This window comes from Armigeres subalbatus, chromosome 3 (assembly GCF_024139115.2).
Source record: "Armigeres subalbatus isolate Guangzhou_Male chromosome 3, GZ_Asu_2, whole genome shotgun sequence".
NCBI lineage: Eukaryota > Metazoa > Arthropoda > Insecta > Diptera > Culicidae > Armigeres > Armigeres subalbatus.
The window spans coordinates 35773537-35801528 of NC_085141.1; the positions used below are offsets into that span (position 1 = coordinate 35773537).

At 43.1% G+C, this 27992-nt stretch overlaps 2 protein-coding genes and 2 long non-coding RNA genes across 4 annotated transcripts; 2 read left to right on the forward strand and 2 right to left on the reverse strand.

Annotated features, from left to right (window-relative positions):
• LOC134219675 (uncharacterized) lies at positions 1-27989 on the forward strand. Its single transcript, XR_009981633.1, has 5 exons — positions 1-76; positions 142-338; positions 396-664; positions 730-1193; positions 27681-27989. It is a non-coding gene; the product is annotated as an uncharacterized LOC134219675 (long non-coding RNA).
• Positions 8485-10112, forward strand: LOC134227192 (threonylcarbamoyl-AMP synthase-like). Its single transcript, XM_062708517.1, has 2 exons — positions 8485-8958; positions 9059-10112. Exon 2 carries the CDS (start codon positions 9299-9301, stop codon positions 10037-10039), a length of 741 nt encoding a protein of 246 aa, XP_062564501.1. The 5' UTR covers positions 8485-8958; positions 9059-9298; the 3' UTR covers positions 10040-10112.
• On the reverse strand, positions 18021-18707 carry LOC134228033 (uncharacterized). The gene is made up of 2 exons (XR_009983822.1): positions 18220-18707; positions 18021-18151 (listed from the first exon to the last, which is right to left on the reverse strand). It is a non-coding gene; the product is annotated as an uncharacterized LOC134228033 (long non-coding RNA).
• LOC134227639 (uncharacterized protein K02A2.6-like) lies at positions 19181-24980 on the reverse strand. The gene is made up of 2 exons (XM_062709273.1): positions 24397-24980; positions 19181-24328 (listed from the first exon to the last, which is right to left on the reverse strand). The coding sequence occupies exon 2, from the start codon at positions 23333-23335 to the stop codon at positions 19181-19183; it is 4155 nt and encodes a 1384-aa protein (XP_062565257.1). The 5' UTR covers positions 23336-24328; positions 24397-24980.
• Positions 27990-27992: the final 3 nt, after the last annotated feature.

A 27992-nucleotide genomic window follows, 5' to 3' on the forward strand; every position in this document is an offset into this window, starting at 1 on the left:
TGCACATCATATCAGTTTTAATCCGACTGGCGATGGTGCGCCATATTCAATTTTGTTATTATTTTTCGAAAGAAACGTAAGTTTTTATAATTTGTATTTTTGAGTTTTTCAATTTAAATTCTTTTCGTTTTTTTTTCGTAGATTCAGCTATAGCACAAACAAACTGGTAGTCGGTCGCAAAGGATTCATATTGCGCTACATCCAGGATATCACAAGCTACGACTCTACGAGGAACAGAGACAGGCATTTGAGCAGCTGAAGACCTGCTCATGCAGGAAGCTTCTCGACAGTTTACGCAAACCGGCTGGTCCCACAAAGCGCATGTGGGAAAATTCTGGGTAAACTTATTCCAATCGATGTTATAGAAGGGCTTCAAATGAAATCTTCTGTTATAGGATGATGCGGTATCGTAAACTTCAATGGTATCGAGCTGAAATGATCGCCATCCTACCAAATAAGTTCCAACCGGGTGAAAAAGCGCTAGATTTATTCTTCGTAGACTATGGCGACAATAAGTATATCAAACCTTCTGATGTGTACGAGCTTCGGGCGTACTTCGAATTCAAGCGACTGAATGTTTTCTGGCACAATTTGATCAATTCGACAACAGGGGAAGAGGAGTTGGATCGTTTGGCGATTACCGGATTAGAAAAGCTTACGCATGGTAGGTTTTCATTTGCCTTATAATCTTATGATATTTATTACAGTTTATAAATTATTAACCTACAGCGGCTCAGTGTAAGAAACTACTTTCCCGCATTGCCATGTACCACGTAGGTAAAGGGACATCGAGGCAATCGTGAATCTCGAGGAAGTGCATCCGGCCCAGGTGTTGAGCTGTATGCGACTGGACTGAGGTTCGCTTGCATCCAGGTCCGAAGAGCTTAACGATCTTTCATCAGCTTTTAGTGCTAAGGATACAGTTTCGTCTGTAGTAACGACGATTCACCCGAGTGGACCAATTTGCGAGGTGACCAACCAAGATGAAGAACCCAGCTCCGTTACGTCGTGAATTGGTGAACTCCAAAAGCAGATGAAACTGAGAGCGACGACTTCATACAAGCAGAAAAGACGAATTACCAGTGCAACCGGAACAGCCGTCCGCTGCTCAATATTCATCCAATAGCTTGGAAGCAGGAGCAAATTAATCTGCCATGTATTAAACCACCAACAGATTGTGCACGGAACAAAACGTAAGTAGTTTCTTCCGCTTTGCAAAAGAGTTTCTCACATATTCGATTACGGTAATCGTTAATCTATGAGGAATTTTCTTTGCAGAAGTATTTTTTTTCTCGCAGATTAGTCCAAAATAGTTGTGATATCCGAATAAAATTCTAATATTCTGATGCAAATCTTATAACCTAATAAAATCTTCCTAATCATCAGAACGCTCTGTATAATTCAAAATATTATCGTTCTGGAATTGTAATCTAATTGAATTGACCATGGGAATTTTAACTGACTAGGGATATACAATCAAAACCTTTATTGATTCATTAGGGATTCCTAACCAGTCTTTTGCGCTCCATTTTTTTGAGGATTCAAATGGTAATCTTTTTGAGATTTCGATGAAAATCTTTTGAAAATTCTGATAGAAATTCTTTGAGTATTCCGACCGGAATTCTTTGGTGTTACTGACCGGAATCCTTCGAGAACTCCGACTGGGATTCTTTGGGAATGAGAATCCTTTGGTAATTCCTATGGGAATCCTTTCGAATCCGATAGTGATAAACTCTTTAAATAACTCTTATAAAAAAATATTTAAAAAAAACTTTCGAATCCAACGGGAATTATTTGGAAATGATAACTGGTATCCATTGGAGATTCCGCTGGATTCCTTTGAAGATTTTGCTAGAATTCTTTGGGATTTTGACGGGAATCTTTTCAGGATTACAACGTATTCATGTTGTTAGAATTACAACGAACATATTTTTGGGACTCCGACGATTATTCGTTAATGATTCTGTTGAAATTCGGTGAAAACCTTTAGGGGATTCCGATGGGAATCCTCCGGGGATTCCATTGGGAACCTATAAGATGGGAATCCTTCCTGGATTCTCATAGAACTCCTTTGGGAATCTTGACGAGAATTCTTTCGAGATTCCGATGGGAATCCTTTGGGCTTTCGAACGAAAATACTTTGGGGATTCCGACTGAAACCCTTTGGGGATCCCAACAGAATCCACTTAGCGATTTCGACGGGAATGGGTATTTCGACAGGAATCCTTCAGGTATTCCGACGGGAATCATTTGAAGATTCAAACAGTAGTTATTTAATAATTCCGATGGGAATTCTTTGGGCATCCGGAGGGAAATCCTTTGGGGATTCCAACAGAAATCCTTTGGGGATTGTTTCGGGCATTTTTAGGGATTCAGATGGAATCCCTAAATGAATGGATAAAGATTTTGTGGAAGATTTCGACTGAAATCTTTTGGGAATTCCTACTTGAATCCTTTGAGGATTCCGATGCAGTATACTGCGACTAAAACCCTTTGGAGATTCCGGCGGAAATCCTTAGTGGTTTCCAGCGGGTAACTTTTGTTAATTCGTTGTAAATGCATATGAGATTCCGTCTGGAATACTTTGGACATTCTAACAGATATCTTCTGAAGATTCCAACGACAATTCTTTGGAAATTGCGACAAGAATTCTCTGATGGGGATCTCGACGTTAATGCTTTGTGGTTCCAATGAAATTACTTTGAGGACTCCAGCTGGAATCCTTTGGGGACTCTCACAGAAATCCTTTTGGGATTCCGGCGGGAATCATTCGGAGATTGCGACAGGAATCCTTTGAGGATTCCAACGGGAATCCTATGCAGGTTCCAATGGAAAGTCTTTTTATGATTGCAATGAGAATTTTACAAGGATTCATATGGTAATGATAGAAATTCTTAGAGTAGTCCGACCGGAATTCATTGGTGTTACCGACCACAATCCTTTTGGTATTGAATGACAACTGGAATCCTTTGGAGATTCCGCTGGAATCCGTTAAAGATAATGCTAGAAATCTTCGGGATTCCGACGGGAAACCTTTGAGGTTTACAACATGAATACTTTGAGGATCCCAACAAAAATATTTTGGGGACTCCGACGATGATTAGTTAAGGATTCTGATTGGAGTCCGATGAAAACCTGTCAAGGATTCCCATGAGAATCCTTCGGGGATTCCATTGGGAATCTATTAAGATGGAAATCCTTCTAGGATTCCCATAGAAATCCTTTGGGAATTTTGACGAGAATTCTTTCGAGATTCCGATGGGAATATTTTGAGCATTTCAACGAGAATACTTTGGGGATTCCAACTGGATTCCGACAGAAACTCCTTAGCGATTCCGAAGGGAATGGGAATTTCGACAGGAATCCTTTAGGGATTATGACGGGAGTCCTTTGGGTATTCAGACGGGAAACTTTTGGAAGATTATAACAGCGCAGTTATTTAATAATTCCGATGGGAATCCTTTGCACATCCGGAGAGAAATTCTTTGGGGCTTAAGGGATTCCAACGGGAATCATTTTGGAAATCTTCCGTGAATTCCGATGGTTTCGTTGATTCATAGAGTGTTGTTTGGGGATTGGGGATTTGGGGATTCCGACGGGAACCCTTTGGGAATTCTTTTGGCAATTCTTTGGAGACTCTAACTAGAATCTGACGGGAATCCTTAGGGGATTACTACGAACATTTTTGACGATTCCGTCGGCAACGAGACGACAATTCCTTTGGGCTTCCGACTGGAATCCTTCGGGGATTCTGACTTGAATCCTTTTGAGACTTCGATGCAATACTCTGGGGGTTCCGACTGGAATCCTTTGGAGATTCCGACGGAAATCATATGTAATTTTTAACGGGAATCTTTTGTGAATTCGGTTGAAAATTCTTGTGGAATCCATTGGATATCCTAACGAGAATTTTTGAAGATCCCAACGCCAACATTTTAGGAATTGCAACAAGAATTGTCTAAGGATTCCGACGTAAAAGCTTTGAGGTTCCGATGGAAACACTTTGAGGACTCCAACTGGAATCCTTTGGGAGTCCCTTTTGGGTCTCCGACGGTAATCCTTGGAAAATTCCAACGGAAATCCTGTAGGGATTGCGACGGGAATCCTTTGAGGCTCCCAACGGGAAACCTTTGCAGATTCCAATGAAAATCGTTGTGGGGTTGTGATGGAAATTCTTGTAGGATTCCGCTGGATTGGAAAGGAAAGGATTTCGTAGGATTGGAAACCTTCTGTGAAATACGATGGATTTTTTTCGAGGATTCCTATAGTTTTGCTCCGACGGAAATCCTTCAAGGATTCTGATGGAAAACGATTATTGCGATTATTACGACGGAAATCCTTTATGACTTAGGTAATCGTTTGGGGATTCCAAAGCAAATACTTTGGGGATCCCGACTGGAATTCTTTGGGGATTCTGACTATAATTCTATTTTGGGAATTCCGGGAATTCCGTTGGAAATACTTTTGGGATACCGTCTAGAATCCTTTAGAGATTCCGACGGAAATCCTTTGAGGTTTCCGACGGAAATCCTTTGGGGTTCTTCTTCATTGGTCCCACTGGGACATTGCCGCCTCGCAGCTTAGTGTTAATTAAGCACTTCCACAGTTATTAACTGCGAGGTTTCACAGCCCTCAGCATGGTCTTGCTTTGTAGCCGCGCATCTTACCGCACGGCTAAGGAGGGCCCCTTTGGGGTCTTCCATCAAAAATCCTTTGGGGATTTTGATGGAAATACTTTGGGGATTCTGACGACAATCCTTTGAGGATTCTGATGTGAATCCTTCGGGAATTCCGTTGGAAATACACTGGGGATTTTGACGGAAATCCTTTGGAGATTTAGACGGGTACAGTCTACTGTAAGTTCCATCGGAATTCTAAACGGTTTTTTTTGTAACAAAATTCTTTCTGAATCCCTGGAAAATTTTCCCTACGGGATCTTGAAAATACTTTCTGGAATCGGAAAAGTGTATTCGCTTCGAAATGTCAGAAGGGTTTTATTTCAAATACAAGGATTGTCTGTATTTTCAGAAGAATTAAATCTACGAAAAATTCCCTTTGGAATCGAAGGATTCCCTTCGGAATCTCAGCAGTGTTCCTTTCAGAATCCCATAGATTTTCTTCAAATTCGTAGGATTTCATTCGAAATCCCAGAAAAAATCTGTTAAATCACAAAGGAGAGCAGCAGGGACTATGTCCAAGGACTTGACGATCCCTCCTCAGGCCATCTGCGAGTAATGTGGCTTGCCTAGGAGGGGGGTGGGAAGTGGGGTTTGACAGTGGGCCCTGTTAAATTCATTTAAAAAGCTGTATGTATCCGCAAGTAGTTTCCACCAATGCGAACGTGTGCCGCTCAAAGCGCACAAGCCCAAGTCCTGGTGTTAGGTGGGACGCTAAACAGCCCTGACACGACGGCCCTCCGATGAGACTGGAGGTTTGCGCAGGCCCAATAAGCCGCCTGGAAAACCAATAATTACGAACAATATAAGAGATAATGCGACTCGATATAATCGGCAAAGACCTAGGTGACGTATAAAGGATCACGATAGGAAGCTTGGAACATGGAACTGCAAGTCGTTAGGTTTCGCAGGTTGCGTCAGGATGATCTACGATGAATTACATCCCCGCAACTTCGACCATCGTGTGATTGGGTGGCAGCCAATCAATGCAAGGATGTGCATCATCAACGTGAACTGACCACACGAAGGGAGACCCAACGAAGAGAAAGAAGCGTTCTACGCACAGCTGGAGCAGACATACGATGGAAGCCCACTGCGGGACGTCAAAATCGTCATCGGTGACATGAACGCACAGGTAGGAAGGGAGGAAATGTATAGACCGGTCATCGGACTGGATAGTCTGCACACCGTATCGAATGACAACGGCCAACGATGCATAAACTTCGCAGCCTCCCGCGGAATGGTAGTCCAAAGCACTTTCTTTCCCCGCAAAAATATCCACAAGGCCACATGGAGATCACCTAACCAAGAAACGGAAAATCAAATCGACCACGTTTTAATCGACGGTAAATTCTTCTCCGGCATCACGAACGTCCGCACTTACCGCAGTGCGAATATTTAATCCGACCACTACCTCGTTGTAGTATGCCTGCGCTCAAAACTCTCGACGGTGTACAACACGCGTCGAAGTCGGACGCCGCGGCTTAACATTGGGCGACTACAAGACGGTAGACTAGCCCAAGAATTCGCGCTGCAGCTGGAAGTGGCACTCCCAACGGAAGAGCAGCTAGGCGCAGCATCTCTTGAATATGGCTGGAGAGATATTCGATCCGCCATTAGTAGCCCCGCAACCGCTGCACTTGGCACGGTGCCCCCGGATCAGAGAAACGACTGGTATGACGGCGAATGTGTGCAGTTAGTGGAAGAGAAGAATGCAGCATGGACGAGATTGCTGCAACACCGCACGAGGGCGAACAAGGCACGATATAAACGTGCGCGGAACAGACAAAACACGATTTTCCGGAGGAAAAAGCGCCAGCAGGAAGATCGAGACCGTGAAGAGACGGAGCAACTGTACCGCGCTAGCAACGCGCGAAATTCTTTGTTTTCGAATGGTATTGATTTGGGTATATTCTTTTGGAAATCCCTCAAAGTTATCCGTGGGAATCTCACAAGGATTCCCAACGGAATCCTTAAGCATTCCTGTCGAAAACGCTCTAGTATTGACGTCGGAATCTATGGACTCTGGATTCTCGTTGGAATCCCTGAAGGATTCTTTTTGGAATCCCTAAAATATGTCCGTCAAAGGCTCTCATGGATTCCCGTCGGAATTCTTAAAGAATTTTCGTCAAATCCCTCATTCCCCTCGGATTCCCTCCTTTCTGAATCCCTAAAAAATCCTGTCTAAATCGCTGAAAGATTTCTGTCGGAATCGTGGAATCGACAGAATCGAATTTCTGTCGCTGTCATGCTCCCGTCGAAATCTCTGAAGGATTCATGTCGGAATTCCTAAAGGATTCCCATCGTAATCCCTAAAGCATTGCTGTCTGAATACATATAACATTCCCATTTGGAATTCTACAGGATACCCGTTGGAATCCCTACAGGATTCCCATTGGAATCCCTAAAGGATTTCCGTTAAAATTCTTTAACGATTCTCGTTGGAATTCATAAAATATTCTGATTGAAACCCAGAAAGGATTTCCATTGGAACCTTTATAAGATTCCCGCTGGAATCCCTCAAAGATTCCCGTCGAAAACCCTCAAGGATTTCCATCGGAATCTCACAAGGGATTCCGTTGGAATTTCTCAAGGCTTTCCATCGAAACCATTATCGAAATCCGTTTGAAATCCCTAAAGAACTCCCGTTGGAATCCTCAAATGATTCCCGTTAGAATCCCTAATCGATTCCCATTGGAACCCCTACAGGATTTCCATGGGAACCCTTGAAGGATTTCGTTGGAATTTCTCAACGTTTTCCGTCGGGACCATTGTCGAAATCCCGTTGGAATCCCTAAAGAACTCCCGTTGGAATCCCTAAACGATTTCCGTTGGAATTACTAAATGATTCCCATTGAAACCCATAAAGGCTTCCTGTTGGAATCCCTAGAGGATCCTCAAGGATTTCCATCGGGATCTCGCAATGATTCCTGCAGGAATCCCTCAAGGATTTCCGTCGAAATCCCTCAAGGATTTTCGTCGGAATCCCTCAAGGTTTTTCGATGGAATCCCTCAAGGATTTCCGTCGGAATCCCTCAAGTATTTCCGTTGGAATCCCTCAAGGCATTTCTCAAGGTTTTACGTTGGAACCATTACCGAAATCCCTTTGAAATCCCTAAAGAACATCCCTAGGAACTACCGTTGAAATCCTCAAACGATTCCCGTTAGATTTCCTAAACGATTCCCGTTGGAATCAATAAAAAATTTCCATTGGAACTCCTAAAGGATTTCAATTGAAACTCTTGAAGGATTCCCTTTGGAAACCCTAAAGGATTCCCGTTGGAACCGCCAAAGGATTCCCGTTGGAACCCCTAAAGGATTCCCGTTGAAACCCCTAAAGGATTTCCGTTGGAACCCCTAAAGGATTCCCGTTGGAACCCCTAAAAGATTCCCGTTCGAACCCATAAAGGATTTCCGTTGGAATCCCGCAAGGATTTTCTTCGAAATCTCTCAAGGATTTCCGTCTGAATCCCTCAAGCAGGAACTAATAACCGGGACCCGACACTCGGAATTTTTCGGTGTTGCGCGTAATTCTAAATCGGTGTGTAGGAGTCCTAGGTATACAACTGAAAAGACTCTAAGTCAGACGCTGTCAGTATTAAATTTTGCGCTTAAATTTCTCGCCGTGCACAACTGACAGCATTGATGTTTTCGTTTTTCGGTATTTCGCGAGCCGGTGTCAAGCGTGGTGTCATCATCATCAATAGACATAGCCCGCTGTCATCATTGAAACGCAGTATGAAAAAAAAATATAGCCCGGGACATCCTGGCTACGATCTGGCGATGGGCTAAACAATAGGATGTCAATAGCCTGGTATTTCGTATATATAGATCTGTCATCATCATCAGAATCGTCAACATCGTCAATCCATCTGCTCCGGAGTTTAGTGAATTCTATTCTTTTTCGCCACGATGTGAATTGTCTCTAAAAGCTTTAAAAATTAGTGAATTTCGTTCGAAATTAAAAAAAAAGAAAACGGGAGGCAATCGAAAGTTCCGTGGTCAAGCACCTTCAATCTCGGAACTAGTTAACATTGCGTTCGCGATAAAGCTAAGAGTTGATTTTTTAGTCATGTCGAACTCCGACGTAGCTGAATGGTTTCCGACCCAGTGAATTAACACTGCGCTGGAATGAGTGGTGAAAATATGAGACTATCCAGTGGAATAAGTAAGAAGGTGGATCCGACGGTGAAATAAATTGCTGCAAGCATCCAGTTTGTCAGTAAGAACGACATGGAGACCAACGAAATAACGATGTTCCAACCAGGAGGTGAAGCTGAAGGTTAGTATAATTGTAATATATTTATTATTATTCTCTTTATTTAAATGTATGTTGTAGAAATTGAATAAAAACTTTTGTAATTTGGATTATTGCTTTGCAGGAAGTTGATCATGTTATGGGCGGTGCGGCTGCCTGGGAAAACGTAGATTCAATTGACGCCGATTGTCCGGCTTGTGCCCATAATCGTGCGTATTTTATGCAGATGCAAACTCGTTCGGCAGATGAACCTATGACAACGTTCTACAAATGTTGTAATCCTACCTGGGGTCATAATTGGAGAGAATAATTTAATTTTGAGGATTGTGCACTAGATTTGATAAGCTATTGAGACTGGAAAGACATGATTTTGGCGCGTAAGTTGCCATCAATGAAAAGATTTAGATTACATTCAAAAATGAAGTTAGAGGAAATGTCTACAATTGTGACTAGTTCTGTTATTAACGCCAATGACGATCAAGCGATTCGCCAGGCTGCTAACCTGCTCGAATCTGGTAAAGTCATTGCGCTTCCTACTGATACCGTGTACGGGTTAGCATGCAGTGCAAACGATCCCAATGCTATTCAAAGACTTTATGCTATCAAGGGACGAGAGGAGAAAAAACCAGTGGCTATATGCGTTGCGGATTTCTGCGATTTTCGATTTTGGGGACAAGCAGATCATCTGCCGGATAAGTTGCTCGCACAGTTAGTTCCTGGACATGTAACTCTCATTGTTCGGAAATCTGCTAATCTTGATAATCCGTATCTCAATCCGGGAGTTGAAAAGATTGGAATAAGGATTCCTGATTTCGACTTCATCAGAAATGTTTCCAGAGAATTCCGATTACCGGTGGCACTAACTAGTGCAAATAAGAGCTCCGAGCAAAGTACATTAAATGTTAAAGAGTTCCAGAAACTGTGGCCAGCGCTAGGCGCTGTTTTTGATGGAGGGCAACTAGGAGTTCAGGAAGAACAACGAACGGCTTCAACAGTTATTGATCTGTCGCAGATTGGTCTGTACAAGGTAATCCGCGAAGGTGTCGCTGTAGAGCACACAATTCGAGTGGTCGAGCAATTTGGCTTTAAAGCAATAGCACAATAGTTAAGGAAACAATGATAAGTATTAAAAATAGATTAAATTTGCAAAATAAAATGTAAATGGTTCATGAGGTCAACTAGCTTGTTTTATGTTTATGAGTGTTAGGAGATGTTTTCGACTCTATATATTCATTCTCATTACCTACATTCGAAAATGGAACTCAACCTCAGTGTTAGTCTTGCGAGCAAAGGCGTATGTCAAATCGATCTTCATCTGACGCTATGCCTATTATAGTGACCGCTTAGAATGGTCTTGGCATTATATCCCCCATTGGGACATTGCCCCCTCGAAGCATAGTGTTCATTAAGCATTTACACAGCTGTTAACTGTGAGGTTTCTAAGCCATTTTTGCATTCGTACATCATGAGGCTAACACGACACTCAGGAAAGTCAAAAAAAAAATCCTAGACCGGACCGGACTTCCTTTTTATAATTGGTATACGAAACATATCGGGGCTGGATGGCTATGTATAACTCAAGCAAAAGTGTGTCCCACCAAGTGTGTTTATTTTATTGTTTAAATAATCATCAATGCTTCTATATGGTTGTAGCTTATCAGGCATTGTTGCTTTTGACCTGGTAGACAAAGAGCTTAACAACATTATGTCACGTAAGCCGAAATTTACTACATACCTATATTAAAAAAAAACCCTATTGACTTCTTCAAATGAATAAAAGTGTGCGTGATTCCGCAGTATTCCTCTCAAAGTGTTTGTGATAGTTTTGCTGTAACTGGATTATCACCCACTTTTATTATACACATCCTACACAGTGACATTAGTGTTGGTGATTCTGGCTTTAGAGAAGTCATTTCACGCCTCTCTTGGAAAAAATAAGCTCAGCCAGCAATCCGAGATTCGTCTAATTTCGTGAAATGTCATACATTAGAGCACCTCTGTAACTGGATTGCTGAACTTAGGTCGGAATTAGTCCTACACGTTGAACGCGCATATTATTTGTCTACTACCATCACATCAACCTAATCATAATGAACTTAAAGGATTCGTAGCGATTCAAATAATCGAGACACTCACGGAACAGTAGCGAAATAAGCTGTGGACATCGAACGACCAAATACCGATAATTGTTCAACATTATCGGATTTGGTCCAACTCTTTGTTTCAGATTTGCGACACTGAATGGTCCCACATGCTGATGAGAATCGCCAAGTAGATCGCCAGAGGCCGCTTCGATGTTCGTGGTCAGTCAACCAAGGATTCGGGAGACGAAATGGTGAGGGCAACCTAAGATTCGGTCAAGGATTCAGTATTACTAGAGCATCGGACGCTAGATTGCTGATCAGAATAATTGTAGATTTGAACTTTTGTAAACCTATGTTTGGGAATAGGATTCTAATTTGTGCCACATGACTTTCCTACAAGTTTTTCTTGAAGGTGATTTGCTCCTTGTAGTTGTAGAACATGGCACATGGCACAAACTGTGACGATGCACTTGAACAGTTCGGCCAGGATGCGATGAGGCAATTGAAGGGAGGGTGTATCGAGATGGACCTTGGTGGGACTTGCAGTAACGGATATGGTGGTAAGCTCTTTGATTGGGCTCATCAAACTGCTAAGACGTTTTGGTGTAAACTGCTTTTGCAGAGACAGCTGTTATAGGCCTTAGTTGGAGTGCGATAGAGGTTTTTGGTAGGTAGGATTCTGGTAGGCAGGGACTAATACAAACAATCATTCAAGCCCACTTCCAATCAATCAAGCAACCAATTAACCCTTATGCGGCCGACGGGGTACCGTGTTCCTTTTTCAACTTCAAGTGGTGATATTTCAATGAATTTTTATAGCTGAAAGCTGAAACTCGGTGACATCTAAGAACTCCATAAAATGTAGCATCTGTGAGAAAATCACGTTGATACAGTGAGGAGGGACGTGGGGAGGGGCATCTGATTTTTTTACCACGTGGATGGCCGACAGGGTACCCGTGTTCCACTAAATTGATATTTTCATAACTTTAACAATTTTCAACCGATTTAGATAATTTTGACAGTTTTGGAAACAGAAACTCATATACTTTTTGCTCACTGTCAAGGTTAACAGCTTTTGTCCATGGTTATTCAAGAAATCTTTGAAGTAAGGCTTAAGAGTCTACACACGTAACCGAAGGACTATCAACCAGCTTCAAATATATTACATGCTCATTGCGCTTCTGAGAACAGTCGGTGTTCACAGTATATATTCTGGGTCTCCAAAAACCCCTGGAGTAAGGCCTCAGTCATCTAAAAAATCACTGGAATAAGATCTTATGGTCTGCTAACGTAACCAAAGGTCTATCGTGCAAATTCAAAAACGGTACATGCTCTTTATGATGTTTAGCATATAATGCTTTCACCGAGGCTTTCACAGTATATGTTCCGGGTCATCCAGTGATCTTTTCTCAAAACATGTTTGCATTCCAAGTAGTTCTTGTTGCTGTCACTGATTCCAGGTAGTCTATGAACTCCACATAGTCAAGGTCTTCGGATCAATATCCGTAATGAAGGCAGTTAACGAAGAATAGTTGCGTGACCCCTTATTGGTATATGTTTGTATTCCAAGTAGTTATTGATGTTGTCGTGGGCTCCAGGTAGTCTACGAACTCCATAGAGTCAAGATCTGTGGATCAACCTCAGTAACGGAGGCAGTTATTGAAGAATAAACAAGTTGTGCGACCCCTTGTTGATATATATATATATATATATATATATATATATATATATATATATATATATATATATATATATATATATATATATATCTATTTTTCATGTAGTTCTTGTTGTTGTCGTCAAGGTCTTCGGATCAATCTCCGTAATGGAGGCAGTTATCGGTGAATAAACAAGCTGCATGACCCCTTCTTAGTATATACTTGTATTCCAAGTAGTTCCTGTTGTTGTCGTGAGTTCCAGGTAGTCTACGAACTCCATACAGTCAAGGTCTTCGGATCAATATCCGTAATGAAGGCGTTTATCGAAGAATAAACAAGTTGCGTGACCCCTTCTTGGTGTATGTTTGTATTCCAAGTAGTTCTTGTTGTTGTCTGAAGAATAAACAAGTTGTGTGACCCCTTCTTGGTATATGTTTGTACTTCAAGTAGTTCTTGTTGTTGTCGTGGACTCCAGGTAGTCTACGAACTCCATAGAGTCAAGGTCTGGGGATCGACCCCGGTAACGGAGGCAGTTATTGAACAATAAACAAGTTTTGTGACCCAAGTTTGAATAAATAAGTTTTGTGACCCCTTCTTGGTATATGTGTGTACTTTAAGTAGTTCTTGTTGTCGTGGGCTCCAGTTAGTCTACGAACTCCATAAATTCAATGTCTGTGGATCAACCTCCGTAATGGAGGCAGTTATTGAATAATGTGCATATGCATAATTGAGTTTCAGACATAGTAATTAATTTCCGCTCCGGGTGGATCAATACCCGGAGCACAGGCAATTAACTTTGATGTACTGAACTCGAAAGGCGATCTCTCTTCGCTTATTTGGTCGGGTTGGGATCTGACGACCAACTGGCACAATCTCACACAACCCTTCTTCATCGAGCGCCGTTGGTGATGAAGCAAGTGTGTAGGAGCCAGATAATACTAAGTACTCATCCTACTTGGTTGGCATTGTACAAAAACATATATGAGAGAGATAGTTCTAAGAATGTATTGCGAGAGTTCGGCTACATGCCCGGTGCTGTGAATTTGGTTTCATCAGTACCCGCTAAGCTGCGGAGGACGCCGGAGGTCCTTCGTAGCTTAGTAGGGAAAGCACCTGTCTAGCGTACTGGTTTCGTGGGATCAAACCCCACTGAAGTTCTGTAGATCAATCTCCGTAATGGAGGCAGTTATCGAAGAATAAACAAGTTTTGTGACCCCATCTTGGTATATGTTTGTATTCCAAGTAGTTGGATCAACCTCCTTAATGGAGGCAGTTATTTGAAAATAAACAAGTTGTGATACCCCTTTTTGATATATGTTTGTATTTTAAGTAGTTATTTTCATTGTCGTGGGCTCCGTAATGAAGGCAAGGCAAACGTGAATGGAATCCGTAATTTTTTGTCGAAGAGACTTACAAACTTCTTAAGAGGTACTCATAAATGATTCATAATAAGCTACAAGCAGTGTAAGTTATTTAATGAAAATCATTGTTGTTTGCGGCAAATTGAGTCGAAAACGTGATAAAATCGGGTTAGGCAAAGTCAGGGGTAGGCAAAATCTGGGAGTGACAAAGTCGGGTCAACCTCATCTGAGTGAATGTACGCATTCCTAGTAGTTTTTTTTTTGCCTTGGTACTTGGTAGTCTATGAACTCCATATAGGAATGATCTGCAGATCAACCCACGAACGGAAGGCTATTGGTATATGTTTGCATTTCAAGTAGTACAAGTTGTTGTCAATAGCTCTGGGCAGTTATTGAAGAATAAACAAGATGTGAAACCTCATCTTGATATATTAGCATTCCAAGTAGTTATTGTTGTCTTGTTGATGTTGGTTCCAGGTTGTATACAAACCTTATTCATATCACTAATATGAAGTTGTCTATTCTTTGGAAATGAAAAATGTGAATAAATTGGAACGATACAACTTCACGCCGAGAACGTGAGGAAAAAAACGGGAAAAAAGATCATGTACCATATTAAAATTAGATATTCGTGTAAGCCTAGAAGTCTTACTCCATATATTTTTAGGATGACCATTGGCATATGCCATGAACGTATTTTATTCATGGACCCCGAAGGCATGTACCAAATTTAAAACAGGCTGATATATCTCTGGTGTAGATCCTAATGCTTTACTTCAGGGTTCTCTTGGATGACCATGCACATTTGAAATGGGTGCATTCTATTCTACGTACCATAAAGGACATGTATAACTATTCAAATAGGCCGAAGGAACTCTGGTTACGCGTGAAGTTTTTGAGGATTGTTCAAGTGTTTTCTTGGATAATCATGAACATATACAATGCAAGCGGTATATTCTATGTACCACAAAGGGCGTATGCCACTTTTGAAACAATCCGAAAGGTATCTGGTTACGTGTGAAGATACTGAGGCCTATTCTATCATTTTCTGGGAAGACCATAAACATATGCAATGGACGTATTCTATTCTATGTACTACAAAGGGCATGTACCACTTTTGAAACAAGCCAAAAGATCTCTGGGTACACATGCAGATTTAAAGGCCTATTCCAGGGTTTTCTTGGATGACCATGAACCTATGCAATGGACGCAATCTATTCTATGTACCACAAAGGGCATGAAACACTTGTGAAAAATCTGAAAGATCTTTGGTTACGCGTGTAGATCTTAAGGCCTTCTCCAGGGTTTTCTTGGATGACCATGAACTTATGTAATAAAGGCGTTCTATTCTATGCACCACAAAGGGCATGTACCAGTTTTGAAACAATCTAAAAGATCCCTGGTTACGCGTGTAGACCTGCAGGCCTTTTCCAGGGTTTTCTTGGATGACCATGAACATATGCAATGAAGGCGTCAGAGGACTTATCCGAGAGATTTCTTCGATAGCGCAGAACATATGTAGTGATCACATTTGATTTCAAGATGCGCAAAGAGCATGTACCACTTTTGAGACTAGTCCATAGACCCATGGTTACAAGTGTAGACCTTAAGGCCTTACTCCAGAGATTTCTTGGATGACTATATACTGTGAACGCATACTATGCTAAGTACCACAAAGAGCATGTACCGTATTTGAATTTGCATAATAGGCCTTTGGTTACGCGAGTAGATCTTTAGGCTTTACTCCAGAGATTTCTCGGATGACTAAGACCTCATTTCAGGGATTTTTGCATCACCCGAAGCATATACTGTGAACACCTTCAATTCTAAGAAGCGCAAAGAGCTTGTAGCATATTTGAAACTGGTTGAATGGCCTTTGGTTACGCGTGTAGACTCTTAAGCCTTACTTCAAAGAGTTCTTGTATAACCATGGGCATAACTTGTAAACCTTGACAATGGGCAAAAAGTGTATGAGTTTCTGTTTCCAAAACTGTCAAAATTATCCAAATCGGTTGAAAATTGTTGAAGTTATGAGAATATCAATTTATAGGAACATGGGTACCCTGTCGGCCATCCACGTGTGTTTTTTTTTGTTGGCCGCATAAGGGTTAAGCATCCAATTAATCAATAAAGCCACAAACCAATCAAGAAATCAAACATTCAAGCAAGATACCAATAAACTAACCAACCAATAAACCAATTAGGCAACCAACCTATCAAGCAACTAAGGTGTAGTATTCAGAGCAAGCGGCTAATGATTTTAGTTTGTATAAGTGATTCTAGACTATGAATTGATTCTGCTATTGCGGATTGTACATTAAACATAAGCAATCAAATATACCAATCGTGAAATCACATATTTCACGTGCCCCAATTTACCGTACAATGTGGCAAGTTTTACATTAGACTTGATTCGAATTCTCAATTTTGCATATGCGCTAATACTGATCTCTATCGTGAAAGAATCTGTGCATGATTGAGTATTTGAGAGTATGGAGAGCAACATATTGAATTTTCTGACGAACTTTGCTTCATTTAAGCGTGTGCCAATGAATCGGTAGCTTGTGAGGGGCTGGGAGAGGTTGCGCGGCGGGGTATGGCAATGCTAGCGCATTGCTGCCACCGCAGTATGAGATGGTGTTGGTAGCGCCATCGGGTTGAGTAGCAACGACGAAGATTGCACCGGCAGTTTGTTGTCGAATTTTAAAACGAACAGTCGCACCGCTCTTCAACGGCGGATTCCATTCAGCCGTTTTCGGCTGGAATACGACATAAGGGAGCATCCATAAATTACGTAACGCTTGGGGGGGGGGGTTAAGTGCGACCCATACAAAATTTTCAAAAAATTCATATGACAAGTGTTACATAAGGGCGAGGGGGGTTGAAAATCGTCAATTTTTGCGTTACGTAATTTATGGATCTTCCCTTACCAATCAAGTAATCAACCATTCAAGCAAGGAACCAGCCAAAAATTCAACCATTCAAGTAAGCTACCAACCATCCAACCAATCAATCAAATAACCAATTATCCAATCAAGCAACTAATCAACCAAACAACAAACGAATCAAGTAACCAACTAAAAAATCATTCTAACCCACTTCCAATCAATGGAGCAACCATTAACCAATTTACCAATCAAGCAACTAACCAATCATCCAACCAACCATTCAAGCAAGCTACCAATCAACTTATCAACCAAGCAAGCAATTAACCATTGAACCAACTAACAAACCAACTAATCAATCAATCAACCAACCAACTAATCAACCAATCAATCAATTATTCAAGCAATCAAAAAAACAACTAATCAACTTACCAGCCGAACAACCAATCAACCATTTAGGTAAACTATCAATTAACTAACCAACCAATAAACCAATTAGGCAACCAACCATTCAAGCAAACAATCATTCAAGTCCTCTTCCAATCAAACAAGCTACCAATCAACCAACTAACTTATCAAGGAAATAACCATTTCACCAACTAACAAATCAATCAACCAACCAACTAATCAATCAACCATTCAAGCAACCAACAAAACAACTAATCAACTAACTAACCGACCAACCAATCAACCAAATAACCAACCAATTAAGCAAACAACCAGCAATCAACCAATCAGGCAGCCAACCAATCAACCATTCAACCAACTAACCAATCAAGCAACCAACCAACCAACCAATCAAGCAACCTACCAATCAACCAACCAATCGACCAACCGACCAATCTAATGACCAACCAATCAAGCAACCAACCTACAAATCAATCATTCAACCAACTAACAAATCAAACAAGCAACCAACAAACCAGTCAACGAATCAAGCAACCCACCATTCATACCATACCATTCAAGCAAGCTACGAATCAATCAAGCAACCAACCAACTAATAAAGCAATCAATTAGGCAATACACCAATCAATTAATTTTTCGAGCTGAGTCGATTGATGTATAATGGATTTCACAAAGGAATTCCCAGAGGAATTTTCGAAGGAATTCCCGATTTTATTTTTAATATTCTTGGTTTGACGTTTTAATAAATAGAAATTTGACATTCCCCTTTCCCAGGCAGAATAAAACTTTACAGATGCTTTTAATACACGCAGGTCGATGATCTGTAACAAAAAAAACATTTTATTGAAATTAGAATTGTTCCAAATTATGCAGCAAGCTGTCACCCTACCTCATGAAAATTCGATTGTACGGTAGGTCCTCTTACACCAGTTCATCGGGTGAATGTCCAAGCTATAGTCCTCGATCCAGAAGAGTAAGTGGTAAAATTTGGTCAATCATTGAAGCATATTTTAATGTTGCACCCGTCCGTGGCCACGTCCGTTGTCGGCCGAATGAGCATTTGATTCTAGCGATCCACCACCTCCAGCTTCATGCCCGATTTGAAGTCCATTGGCTGTCTAGTTGCAATAAGCGATTGGTCATAATGGCCTTGCCAATCCGTCGCGACTTCATCCGGATGTACTTGACTAATTCGAGTTCACCCTTGTTTCAGTTGATTTGCGCCTGAGCCGGTTGATTTGTGGTCGTGCATTGCGGAATCGACGTTAGTGACTGTTTTGGTGATGAGAGCCGCGTTCGTTAGTATTGTTGGCGATTATAATTTTGCGCTTAAAATGGAATCGTAATCGATTGTAATCGATCATGGCGAGAAAGCTGTGAGGTTTACCCGTAATGCTGGGTAGACACCTTTACGTGGTGTGTTACGGGGTAAGATCTACCACGGTTACATTGTCAGCTACAGGCAAATCCTGACCCAACGAATACCTTCCGCATTATCCAACTCCGTGGTATTTATGAGGGTGTCGCTAAGTCGGTGGCCTCTCGTTAAGTAAGTACTACATCAACACTTCCTTCCTCTCCCTAGTTACGGTGAAGATGGGCGTGGCCAGTGTTGTATATTGGGCGGATGGGAATGACGAAATAAACATCGAGAACACGCGGATGCGAATATAATTAACTTTTTATTGTTTTCTCTGTGATGCTCTCACTCCGGTGTATGCAACGGAAATCAAAGTTCGTTTATGTTGGCAGGAGTGGGTAGGCTCGTGCCGTTGACAGCGTAAGTGCTGCCAGAACTGCTGCTAGGATATAACAGCTCTTCCCCGCGAAATAAGCTCCTTTCTAGTCTGTTACAAGTCGAGTCTCCGCGGTGGTTTGATCGTTCGCTGCGATCGTCGCAATCCTTGATCTGCTGGCAAGCTCATTGGATTCGCAGATCCACCAGCTTTGGCTGTTTCATTCGAAATTGGCGTTGGCATTCCCGATGAAGGAACGGAAACAGTCGGATTAGAAGGAAGGGATAAGTCCGCGGAAGTATTGATGTTTTCTTCCGTTGTCGAAGTCGGGGGCATATTTGAAGTTACTGCGATAGCGTTGTCGTAGAAAAATTGACAACCGATCTCTTCGCCGCGTGAAGAAGTCACGTTTGTTGGGGAACCCGTTAACCCTGCACCAACGCTACGCAGTTGGTCTATATGACGCTTCCAGACCCGTCCATCCTTAAGTTGTACCATGTAATGTAACTTACCAAGACGTTCTTTAACAAACCCGAATTCCAATTTGTTTTCGTGGACGTAGTCTCGAATCGCCACTTTGGCACCCATCGTTAGTTCTCTAACTTTAGACTGAACTTCGCTTCTGTTCGGATCGATTGAAGGAATCATTAGATCTAGCCGTGAGCGGATCTGGCGACCAAAAACTAACATAGACGGAGAATAGCCAGTAGCCGGGTGAATCATTTTGCGATACGCTAAGAGAATATTGCAAATTTCACTTTGTACTTCGGAACGGTTGCAATTTAAAGATTTCAATTTCAATTTCATTGTCTGTATGAACCTCTCGGCCTGGCCGTTTGTGGCAGGATGATACGGAGCGCTGAATTTGTGGACAATACCGTTTAGTTCCAAAAATGTGGCGAAGTCAGCTGAGGTGAACTGAGGCCCATTGTCACTCACAAAAACTGACGGTAGACCATAAGTACTGAAGAATTCTCTGCATTTGTGGATTGTAGTTTCGGTTGTCATGTTTTTGACTACATATACCATAGGCCACTTTGAAAACGCATCAATGAGTATCAGATAGTAAAAACCCATGAAAGGGCCAGCGTAGTCCGCATGGATACGCTGAAATGGTTCACTGGGCGTTTCCCAACAGTGGAAAGAAACCTTCGGTGGATTAGCCTTAACAGCCTGACAAGAAGCACAGTCCCTAATTAGACCTTCTATATCCTTATCTATTCCTTCCCACCAGCAGTAACTACGAGCGAGTGATTTGATCCTGGACATACCGAAATGCGTTGAATGAAGTTCGTGAAGAACCTTCATTCTCAACGAAGGTGGTATATATACACGACAACCACGCATTATGCAATCTTTCTGTAAACTGAACTGCTCTTGATCTACACCGAATCTAAATTTACCGTCAACTGCTTTACCTGTTCTAAGAGCTCGTAGTAATTCGCGAACACTGTCGTCTGACAGAGTGGATGTGCTCAACTCATCTACTGTAAGTGGTAGCGTGTGTATAGCATTAATCTCAACAGCATCTGGTTCCTCGATTTCTGACTCGGAGTCAGTGAACGATATTGGTAAGCGAGACATGGCATCCGCATTGAAATGATCTGAAGATCGACGATGACGGATTTTATAGTCGAAAGCTTGCAAAAATGCGGCATAATGCTGCATCCGCATCGCAGACATTGTAGGAAGACCTTTGGATTCCGAGAATATCTGACTGATAGGTTTGTTATCAGTAATAAGGGTAAACTTACGACCATATAAGTATTGGTGGAACTTGCGAATACCAAAAATGATCGAATATGCCTCTTTGTCTATCTGGGAATACTTCTGCTGCGTTCTAGATAAAGTCTGTGAAGCGTACTGTAATGGCCGCTCAGTTCCATCAGGGTACTGATGACTGAGTACCGCGCCTACACCGTAGGGTGAGGCATCAGTAGCTAAAATCACCGGAAGCGACGGATCGTAGTGGACTAGGAACCTGTCTGACTGCATTTCCTTTTTAACCAATGCAAATGATTTCTCGCACTCCTGGTTCCAGACAAAAGGAACCTCGTTCTTTAGTAAGTTATTAAGTGGGTAAAGAATCGTACTTAGGTTGGGGAAAAAACGACCGTAGTAAGTGATAAGTCCTACGAAGGATCGAACTTGATCCTTGTTTTTAGGAACCGGCATGTTCTGAATGGCGTCGATCTTATCGCGAAGCTTGTGTATCCCAGCTTTATCTACCATGTAACCGCAATAATCGATACGATTTGAGAAAAATTCGCACTTCTCCCTATTAACGCGTAGATTGTATTTACTTAGCCTTCTAAATACTTCTTCTAGTCTACGCAAGTGCGTTTGATTATCAGGACCGGTAACGCGAATGTCGTCGATGAAGACGGTAACCCCAGGGATACCCTGAAGTATTTCCTCCATTAACCGCTGAAAAATAGCTGGGGCGGAAGCGACACCATACATGAGCCTCGTAGGGCGGAACAGGCCTCTATGAGTGCTCAACGTCAGCAAATCCCTGTCCTCTGGGCGAACCTCCAGTTGCAAATAAGCCTGAGACAAGTCTAACTTAGAGAACGTCTCTCCTCCTGCAACGGTAGCAAACAGTTCTTCAGCAGTGGGAAGCGGATGGTCATCGACTAGCAGATGCGGGTTCAAAGTGATTTTATAATCTCCGCACAACCGTACTCTACCCCCAGACTTTTTTACTGGAACGACAGGAGTGGCCCACTCCGCATGATCCACCCTTTCCCAGATGCCCTCACTGACAAACGCGTCGATCTCCTTATCGACTGCGTCGCGCACTGCAAATGGTACTGCTCTGGCCTTCACGTAAACTGGCCTTGAATCTTTTCGAACCGTCAGCGAAGCTTGAATCCCCTCAATTTTACCTACACGTCCTTCGAAAACATATGAAAATTTATTGAGCAAATCATTTAACGCAGTGGCGGTGGATTGATCATTGCCGCCACAATAGGAAACCGAATGTGTACCGGGTCTAAAAACGCGATTGAAATCCAACTTCAATGCGAGCAACCAATCGCGGCCCAGCAAGGGGTGCCTGCTGGATTCCGCAATGTGCAGGGGCAACGTAAGCTCCTCACCATTTGCAACAACTTTAACCATAATCTTACCGAGTACACCGATATCATTATCGCAGTAGCTTACTAGCCGTGTAGTTGTAGGAAGGATTTTCAAGTCGTAAAAGTATTGTCGTTTGTCTCGTACATTGATAAGGGATACAGGAGAGCCGGTGTCAACTTCGAATGTTAACTCTTTGTGATTGATCGTCAAATCCAAAAGAAACTTACCAGCAAGACCTCGAACCGCATGTAGATGGAATACGTCCTTAATAACGCAAGGTTCTTCCAAGTGGTGTGCGCCATCGGTGCCCCTCTTCTCCTTGAGCTTTGACTGGCACACCTTCTCCAGATGCCCCTTCTTCTTGCAGTGGTTGCAGACAGTGGCCTTATGCTTGCATTTGTCCGCGAAATGTTCAGCATCTCCGCAGCGGTAACAGTGCTTCTTCTGTCCGTCTCGTTTGCCGGTCTGGATGGAACTTCTATTCGAACTAATTTGACTAGCCGGCTGGAACGCATTCTTCTTTCTCGCTTTCTTGGATCCATGTTCTATGTGCTGCACCTCGTTCTTTGATCGGGATCCATGCATCTCGTCGGTTCCACGATGAGACATTTCCATGCCAAACGCAATTTCTTTCGCCTTCGCCAGGGTTAAGTTGCGAACTTCCAGTAACCGCGACTGTATCACACGATTCCGGATGCCAAAGACGAATTGGTTCCTCAGGGCTTTGTCCAGATGATCCTCGAAGTTGCACGTTTGAGCGAGCTTCTCCAAATCCATCAAATAGTCACTCAAAGACTCGTGATCTAGTTGCTTGCGACTGGCGAACTTGAAATTTTCCAGAATTTCTAGAGGATCCGGGCTGAAATGATCCTTCAGAAGTGTTACGATTTCGCCGTAGGTTTTGGTGTGTGGTGCGGCCCTTTTCAGCTTATTACAAAGTACGTCGTATGTGGCACCGCCCATGTAGTGGAGTAGGTAATCGCGTCTGTCGGTTGCCTGAACATGGTAAATCCGAAAAGAAATTTCCAGCCTCTCCAACCATCGGTCGAATTTCAATGTAGCAGGGTTGAATGGCTCAAACGAAAACGTAGCCGGCATGGTAGCAACGCCACCGACGGGATGACTCGTTGAACTACCGACAGGAAGACCCGTAGCACCGCCGGCCGCAGCAGCAGATGGATTCGCCATGATGCAGAAAAAAGTCGGCCGAAAACCGTACAGACACCAAAATAATCCGAAAACCACTTACGAATTAAACGCAGCTTCACCGAATTACGCGCAGTTTCAAACTTCTCGTCGCCAAATTGTTGTATATTGGGCGGATGGGAATGACGAAATAAACATCGAGAACACGCGGATGCGAATATAATTAACTTTTTATTGTTTTCTCTGTGATGCTCTCACTCCGGTGTATGTAACGGAAATCAAAGTTCGTTTATGTTGGCAGGAGTGGGTAGGCTCGTGCCGTTGACAGCGTAAGTGCTGCCAGAACTGCTGCTAGGATATAACAGCCAGGAGTAGTAATCCTCATGCTTTTGTTATTTTTGTTTAAGACTGGAATCAAGGACCACTCCCCTTCTTGATTTCTGATAGCATTCTAGATAAGGATCTCAAAAGTAAAACATGAGTATCACTAGTGTCCAATCTACGAATTACACCGTAACAATGCTAATGCTAATGCTAATGGCGAGAAAGCTGTGAGGTAGCGACAACGGCGTGTTTGTCCAGCGGTTGTTTGGTCCAAGATGAGAGATTCCGAGAAGGCGCCAGTGGTTTCAAGATTTTGATCGACGATGGAAAACGCTTAAAATCGTCCGCCCCGGCAATGGCAAACAAGCCCTAGCCCTTCTTCACAAGTTTCATCCAGATCCGGAGCTCATTAACCCAAGTACAGTCGACTGTAGCGGACAGATCTCGGGACAGATGACCAATATCCGTTTATCTCCGGTTACTTCCGAGCTAGCGAGCAGCGTGTGTGATAAGGTCACCACTTGCAAAGTCTTTCTCAGACCAATACAGTGTGGCAGAATGCAACCGGATTCCTTATTGTTTCGGGCCCGTTCCAAACTTTCGAATCACACGTAAACTTTAACAACAATAAACAATTTTCTTCGCGAATTCACCGGTAATCGTTATTAAATAAATCAACACAAAACCGAACCGGAGGCCAAAACATGACGTCTTGATTTTTGAAAAGAAAAAGAAGAAATCTGTCAAAACTCACAGCAAACACTTTAAAATAAATTTACCATAATTTGAGTAAAATACACTAGCGCCTCTGGCGGTGCTGGTCTCGTCAGCTCATCATGGGTTGCATGAATTTCACATCGGTTCTTCGGGACTCCGACGTCCCGGTAATTAGTTCCTGCCTCAAGACCTTCCGTTGGAATCCCTCAAGTATTTCCGTCAGAATTTCTCAAGGTTTTCTGTCGGAATCATTATCGAAATCCCTAAATGATTCCCGTTGGAATCCCTAAAGAACTCCCGTTGGAATCCTCAAAGAACTCCCGTTGGAATCCCAAAGGAACTTCCGTTGGAATCCCTAAAGAACTCCCGTTGGAATCACTAAACGATTCCCGTAGGAATTACTAAAGTATTCTCATCGAAATCCATAAAGGATCCATCAAGGCTTTCCGTTCGAATCCCTCAAGGATTTCCGTCGGAATTTCTCAAGGTTTTCTGTCGGAACCATTATCGAAATCCCGTTGGAATCTTTAAAGGATGTACATTGGAACCTCTAAAGAATTCCCGTTGGAACCCCTAAAGGTTCTCGTCGGAATCCCTCAAGGATTTTCGTCGAACTCCCGAAAGGATTTCCGTCGAAATCCCTCAAAGATTTCCGTCTGAATCCCTCATGGCTTTCCGTTGGAGTTTTTTAAGGTTTTCCGTCGGAACCATTATCGAAATCCCGAAAAATCCGAAGAAAATCCTTTAGGGATTCTAACGGAAATCATTTCGGGATTCCGACGCGAATCCTTTTCCTGTAGGAATCTCGAAATGATTACCGCTGGAATCCCGAAAGGATTCCCGTCGGAATCTCGAAAGGATTCCCGTCGGAATCCCGAAAGGATTCCCGTCGGAATCCCGAAAGGATTCTCGTCGGAATCCCGAAAGGATTCCCGTCGGAATCCCGAAAGGATTCCCGTCGGAATCCCGAAAGGATTCCCGAGAGGATTCCCGTCGGAGTCCCGAAAGGATTCCCGTCGGAATCCCGAAAGGATTCCCGTCGGAATCCCGAAAGGATTCCCGTCGGAATCCCGAAAGGATTCCCGTCGGAATCCCGAAAGGATTCCCGTCGGAATCCCGAAAGGATTCCCGTCGGAATCCCGAAAGGATTCCCGTCGGAATCCCGAAAGGATTCCCGTCGGAACCCCGAAAGGATTCCCGTCGGAATCCCGAAAGGATTCCCGTCGGAATCCCGAAAGGATTCCCGTCGGAATCCCGAAAGGATTCCCGTCGGAATCCCGAAAGGATTCCCGTCGGAATCCCGAAACGATTCCCGTCGGAATCCCGAAAGGATTCCCGTCGGAATCCCAAAAGGATTCCCGTCGGAATCCCGAAAGGATTCCCGTCGGAATCCCGAAAGGATTCCCGTCGGAATCCCGAAAGGATTCCCGTCGGAATCCCGAAAGGATTCCCGTCGGAATCCCGAAAGGATTCCCGTCGGAATCCCGAAAGGATTCCCGTCGGAATCTCGAAAGGATTCCCGTCGGAATCCCGAAAGGATTCCCGTCGGAATCCCGAAAGGATTCCCGTCGGAATCCCGAAAGGATTCCCGTCGGAATCCCGAAAGGATTCCCGTCGGAATCCCGAAAGGATTCCCGTCGGAATCCCGAAAGGATTCTCGTCGGAATCCCGAAAAGAATTTCCGTCGGAATCCCGAAAGGATTCCCGTCGGAATCCCGAAAGGATTCCCGTCGGAATCCCGAAAGGATTCCCGTCGGAATCCCGAAAGGATTCCCGTCGGAATCCCGAAAGGATTCCCGTCGGAATCCCGAAAGGATTCCCGTCGGAATCCCGAAAGGATTCCCGTCGGAATCCCGAAAGGATTCCGTCGGAATCCCGAAAGGATTTCCGTCGGAATCCCGAAAGGATTCCCGTCGGAATCCCGAAAGGATTCCCGTCGGAATCCCGTAAGGATTCCCGTCGGAATCCCGTAAGGATTCCCGTCGGAATCCCGTAAGGATTCCCGTCGGAATCCCGTAAGGATTCCCGTCGGAATCCCGTAAGGATTCCCGTCGGAATCCCGTAAGGATTCCCGTCGGAATCCCGTAAGGATTCCCGTCGGAATCTTGAAAGGATTCCCGTCGGAATCACGAAAGGATTCCCGTCGGAATCCCGAAAGGATTCCCGTCGGAATCCCGAAAGGATTCCCGTCGGAATCCCGAAAGGATTCCCGTCGGAATCCCGAAAGGATTCCCGTCGGAATCCCGAAAGGATTCCCGTCGGAATCCCGAAAGGATTCCCGTCGGAATCCCGAAAGGATTCCTGTCGGAATCCCGAAAGGATTCCTGTCGGAATCCCGAAAGGATTCCTGTCGGAATCCCGAAAGGATTCCCGTCGGAATCCCGAAAGGATTCCTGTCGGAATCCCGAAAGGATTCCCGTCGGAATCCCGAAAGGATTCCCGTCGGAATCCCGAAAGGATTCCCGTCGGAATCCCGAAAGGATTCCCGTCGGAATCCCGAAAGGATTCCCGTCGGAATCCCGAAAGGATTCCCGTCGGAATCCCGAAAGAATTCCCGTCGGAATCCCGAAAGAATTCCCGTCGGAATCCCGAATCCTAATCCCGGAATACTAAAGCCCTCAGTACACTGTTTGTCATGATGACAAATATTTGTCAAGTTTATCCGGATATCTATCAGACTGACCAGAAATCGACATGGATATCAGGCTGACTTGACAAATATTTGTCATTATGACAAACAGTGTACTGATAGCTTAATTGAATTCCAGGAGGAACTCCTGAAGTAATTCCTGGAGAGCTTTTCGAATGAGTTCATTGAGGAAATCTCGGAAAAAAAAAACCTGGAGGAATTCCAGAAGGAATTCTTCAAGTACCTACCAGGTGAATTCTTGAAGGTAATCCCAAACAAATTTCTAGGTAAAAAAATCGAAAGTGTGCTTGGAGGAATAACTGAAGCATAACTGGATAACTGAAGATAACTGGATGAATTCTTAAAAAGTAACCCCTTTGGAATCTCAGAATCATTTCCTTTGAAATTTCAGTAGCATTTCTTTTGAAATCACAAGAGTATACATTTTGAACAATCAGAAGGATTCCATTCGAAGCTCTAACAGGATTCTTTTCAGCATCCTAAAAGGAATCATTCCGGAATTCTAAACGAATTCCATCCGGCATCCTAAATGCATTTCCTCCGGCATCCTAAAAGAATTCCACTGGAATTTCGAAACTATTCCTTATAGAATCCTGGAGGATCTCCCCGGAATTCTCTTCGAAATTATCAAAAGGTTCCCTCCGGAATCCTAAAATCCAAATCCAGTTTAACTTAATCAACTATTCTTTCTTGTAGGTTTGCGATGCCCATACCGAGGCTGCTAGCAACTGCCGCGCAGTGTTTCTGGACATGCTATGCGATTTACCCAGCGTTGCAGGACAATTGACGATGAATTGGCGCGTCCGTATATCCTGACTGTCACCAATCCCAAAACTTCCAAATATTTATGCTGCTGTAGCAGAATGGAACCGTGGTTGCGTTGGTGTGATAAAATCGTTACCGTCAATTTAATAATAAGCGTTTTTTGTTTATATAAATATGGACAGATATGATATAGACAAAAAAAAATCAGAGTATACATTTATAATAAAATTATTGATATGATAC

Coding starts and splice junctions, on each gene's coding strand:
- LOC134227192 (XM_062708517.1), top strand. CDS start 9,299: ATGATTTTGGCGCGTAAGTTGCCATCAATGAAAAGATTTAGATTACAT.
- LOC134227639 (XM_062709273.1), bottom strand. CDS start 23,335: ATGGCGAATCCATCTGCTGCTGCGGCCGGCGGTGCTACGGGTCTTCCT.